This window comes from Thalia democratica, chromosome 2, assembly GCF_965202585.1.
Source record: "Thalia democratica chromosome 2, ktThaDemo2.hap1.1, whole genome shotgun sequence".
Classification (NCBI taxonomy): Eukaryota; Metazoa; Chordata; class Thaliacea; order Salpida; family Salpidae; genus Thalia; species Thalia democratica.
The window spans coordinates 75345461-75349118 of record NC_139166.1 but is presented as its reverse complement, the minus strand read 5'-3'; the positions used below and the strand labels follow the sequence as shown (position 1 = coordinate 75349118).

Below are 3658 nucleotides of genomic sequence, written 5' to 3'. Positions count from 1 at the left end.
AGTTAACATTAAAAAAGCTATTATAAAGTAAAGTAATTGAAGTTTAAAAATTAAACACGTACATACAGAGCTTTTGTAGAATGTTTTGTATTTATTTATAAGTTTTGTAACTAGTCAAACAAGGAAGCTCTTTTTGTTTTTGTATTTGCTATGTGCAAACATTACACTAGCGTAATTTCCGACTTTAAATTTGCACATTAGCATATAAAAAACCTTATGCTGTTTTTTGGAGCTTTAATAAAGCGATGCTTTATATTATGATAAGTATTTGTATTTTCAAACATAAAATTTTAAAAACAACTTGTTTTGAGTTTTCAAAATACTTTAAAACCTTTTATAATACATTTGATAAAATTATTTGTTTTTGTGGTGACAACATTTGTTTAGGATTAAAAGTAACTTTTATCTTTCAGTCTAAATACTATAAACTAAAACTATTTGATTGAAAATGTAACAGTAAAAAACTTAAAACATTATCTAAAATCAAAGAGCTGTACACTTTTAGTAAAACTCAGTATAGTATGCATGCAATTTATCATATTGTATTTTTATAGTTTATATTTATACATAGTCAGATTTCTATTTTACAGCAAAGATTTTTTTTTGCAAAAAATATTAAAAACCAATTAAAATTAGTTATTTAAAATCATTCTTTTTTTTCAACATCAGGCTGAAACATTTACTCAAAAAAATTCAAAAAATATTAAAAATATATAAATTACTCAAAGGATTTATTTAAAAAACGAGTACACTTATTGAATAATTGCCATAAATGATGTTGAAAAGTGAGTATAAAATACTTAACAAAGATTAAAATTTTTTATTTTACCCTAGAAACAAAATTAGCAGAAAATTCATTAAAACGTGTACATAATCTGGAATAAAACTCAAAAATTTATAGCTTTAAAAAATTTTGTTTATAGTCACAGATCCATTAAGACCTCTGAACACTTCAACTGTGACAAACACCCGGGCAAGGTCGATTTGAATCTAAATTATAAATATTTTTTTAGTTTGTTTTCAAATTATTTAACGACAATTTTTTGTTTAACTTACACAAAATGCGAACACCATATTTTTATTGAATTACGTTAAAGAACAATGTCTTGTACTATTACAGATAATCACATTTGAATTGTTCAAAATATAAAAATAAAAAGATATTTTTCACAAAATGGAAAACAAATTGTAAAGTAAAAAATATATACAAAGCTTGTAATAACACATTTTGTAAAATTACAAAAAAATTTTGATGTTATTCAGTGTTTATTATTTCTTTATAATCATACTAAAGCAAACTTCAACTGTAGTCGCATTTGAATGTATTCCAAAACTGCATTATAAACTTCAAGATACTTTAATATTTCAATCTCGAGATTAACATAGTCTTTAATATCAAAAATTTCTTACCAGTATCTTGTAGTTTGTTCCGGCTACAACTTGTTTTTGGTATTGTAGTGCCAAGTACATGCCAAACTTCACATCATATCCGTACCCACTCTCAACTTGTGCTCTTATCTTTAAAAACAATTGTTTTAGACTCGTTTTAAATGTGCTTCATTTTAAGCTGTAGAAAAAATATTGGATCCTTAAACCAATTTTCAATTATTAGTTTAGTACTTTTTTGCTCTTCTTTATTTTCTTTAATGCAGAGTTTGAAATGTTAGCTTTAAATATTTATTTTATTAAAACCTTTAATAATATAACCTATTAAGTTATTTTTCTTATTTTTTGAAAATTTTGGATTAATTAAATAAAATATCTAAAAAAGTATGATTGAACCTTTCTATAGAGGTATTTATACTAAGTTTAAAGAAACCTGATCACAAATCTTCTGTATTTCTTCAGTTGCCCTTTTAACATCACTGTATCCTCCAAGAATGTTAGAGTCATGTTGAACTTCCTTTTTGAATCCTTTAAACTCTGCCTTTTTACCCATCAGAGGCTTGAAAACGAAAATAGTTGTAGTCTTTTCATCATCAATTTGAACCTGTTTTAAAAAATTAAAGTAGCAGTTCGTATGTGATCACGTAAAAAGGTTTTAATGCAAACGCGTGGAGTTTTTGTGAAGGGATTCGAAAAAGCTAATTATTAAAAATTTCCCCTTATTTAAAACTTTTGTCTTGAGCTGTGAGCACTTCGTCTTTTTTACTTTTTTGCTTGTTTTTGGTAAACTGCACTTGTTGCCTTGCTTTTATTTGCACCTTTAGCGTAGCCTGTTGATTTTGTTACTTCTCTACGCACGCGCTTGCTAGCTCATGCCGTTAAATAGTGTTCACCTTATAGCAAGCATGCTTCGTTTTTCATGTTGTTTCTTCTTTGCCTGCCGGCTTTACCCTATCGCTTAAAAATTTCGCTTATTTTTGATAGTTCGTTTACAATCAATACATTTTTTAGTTTTTATTCTTCGAAAACAATTTTTGAATTTACATGTAGATCATGCATATCCATCATTAAGCTATCAAAAAACTTTTTGTATTGAAAGTTGTGTATGTTTAAGATGAAGCTGACACAGATTGAGTTTGTAGCTACAACATTACAAATTTTCGAATATCTAAAATAAGATAATAGAAAATTAGCAGGAAATCTAATGACATTTAATAATATTGTGGCTGTGTTTTTGTACAACTTCAAGATTTCATAACTTTTTTTTTTCATAACAAATCTTATATATGTTAAAGACTCAGTTTTCAGCTTGAAAAGATATTTTAATTTAGTTTTGGATGGTGCAGCTTAAGTCGGGCATGCAGCAATGAAAGCATGATCTTAAAAAACTTAAATTTTGAAACTGATGCTTTTTGTAAACTTATTTATTTTTTTTTCAAGGTGAAGCAATAGTTTTGGGGTACCAACCCTTGATGTATATAGTTAACGAAAAATATTAACATAAACAAGACACCACAAAAATCACTTCAATTTCGTAGTTGGTTCCGGCTACAACCTGACTCTTGTACGAAACTGCTTTGAACTCTTTCAAGTTTTCGTATCTCATCTCTACGTGGCCTCTCACCTTAAATGAAAGGTAAATTAAAAAATAAAAACTATGATGTAGGGTTACTGTTCAATCTCAATTTTGAATTTCTTAAAATATTAACACTTTTAAAATATTTTGTTTTATAAAAGTAACTTGCAGTTTTTCAATTAAACTTGTTACCTCATTCGCAACATTTTGAACTTCTTCTGTCGCAGGGATCGTGTCAGACCATCCTCCCAGTGAAACAATGTTATCTGCTTCCTCGAAAGCTTGCTCCATCTGCTGCTGCTCCATATTGCTTGAGTTTTTGCTTTATATTGTTTGTCTTTAATCTTTAATCTATTGATTCTAAAAGTAATGACTTTGCGGATTTTGTTTAAAACGGTACACATAAATTTTATGGGTCAATAAGTTTTTTGTTCAACAAGCCGGACTAACTAAAAAAAGACTTAGTCAGGCCGAACATGTTAAGCAAAACGTTTTGAAGGGTCTCGTTACACTAAAAGATCATTACAGCATTAAAAGTTTAACAAAATATACACAAACACACTTAGTATGTATTATGAATAAATTAAGACCATACCATTACAAATTTGATTCAGAAAGATACTATTTTTTGTTTTGTAAAGTAGTTTTCATGCTAAATGCACATCGAGGGCTTTATGTCTTGCTTGTGAGTCTTAT

At 27.6% G+C, this 3658-nt stretch overlaps 1 protein-coding gene across 1 annotated transcript; it reads right to left on the bottom strand.

Moving 5' to 3' along the window:
- Positions 1-553: 553 nt before the first annotated feature.
- LOC145829957 (uncharacterized) lies at positions 554-3295 on the bottom strand. The gene is made up of 5 exons (XM_082937848.1): positions 3155-3295; positions 2912-3010; positions 1820-1990; positions 1411-1518; positions 554-990 (listed from the first exon to the last, which is right to left on the bottom strand). The coding sequence occupies exons 1-5, from the start codon at positions 3266-3268 to the stop codon at positions 904-906; spliced, it is 579 nt and encodes a 192-aa protein (XP_082793974.1). The 5' UTR covers positions 3269-3295; the 3' UTR covers positions 554-903.
- Between the last annotated feature and the right edge of the window lie 363 nt (positions 3296-3658).

Coding starts and splice junctions, on each gene's coding strand:
- LOC145829957 (XM_082937848.1), bottom strand. CDS start 3,268: ATGGAGCAGCAGCAGATGGAGCAAGCTTTCGAGGAAGCAGATAACATT. Junction 3,011..3,154: donor TTCAAAATGTTGCGAATGAG/GTAACAAGTTTA, acceptor CTTTCATTTAAG/GTGAGAGGCCACGTAGAGAT. Junction 1,991..2,911: donor GAACCAACTACGAAATTGAA/GTGATTTTTGTG, acceptor TTTTTAAAACAG/GTTCAAATTGATGATGAAAA.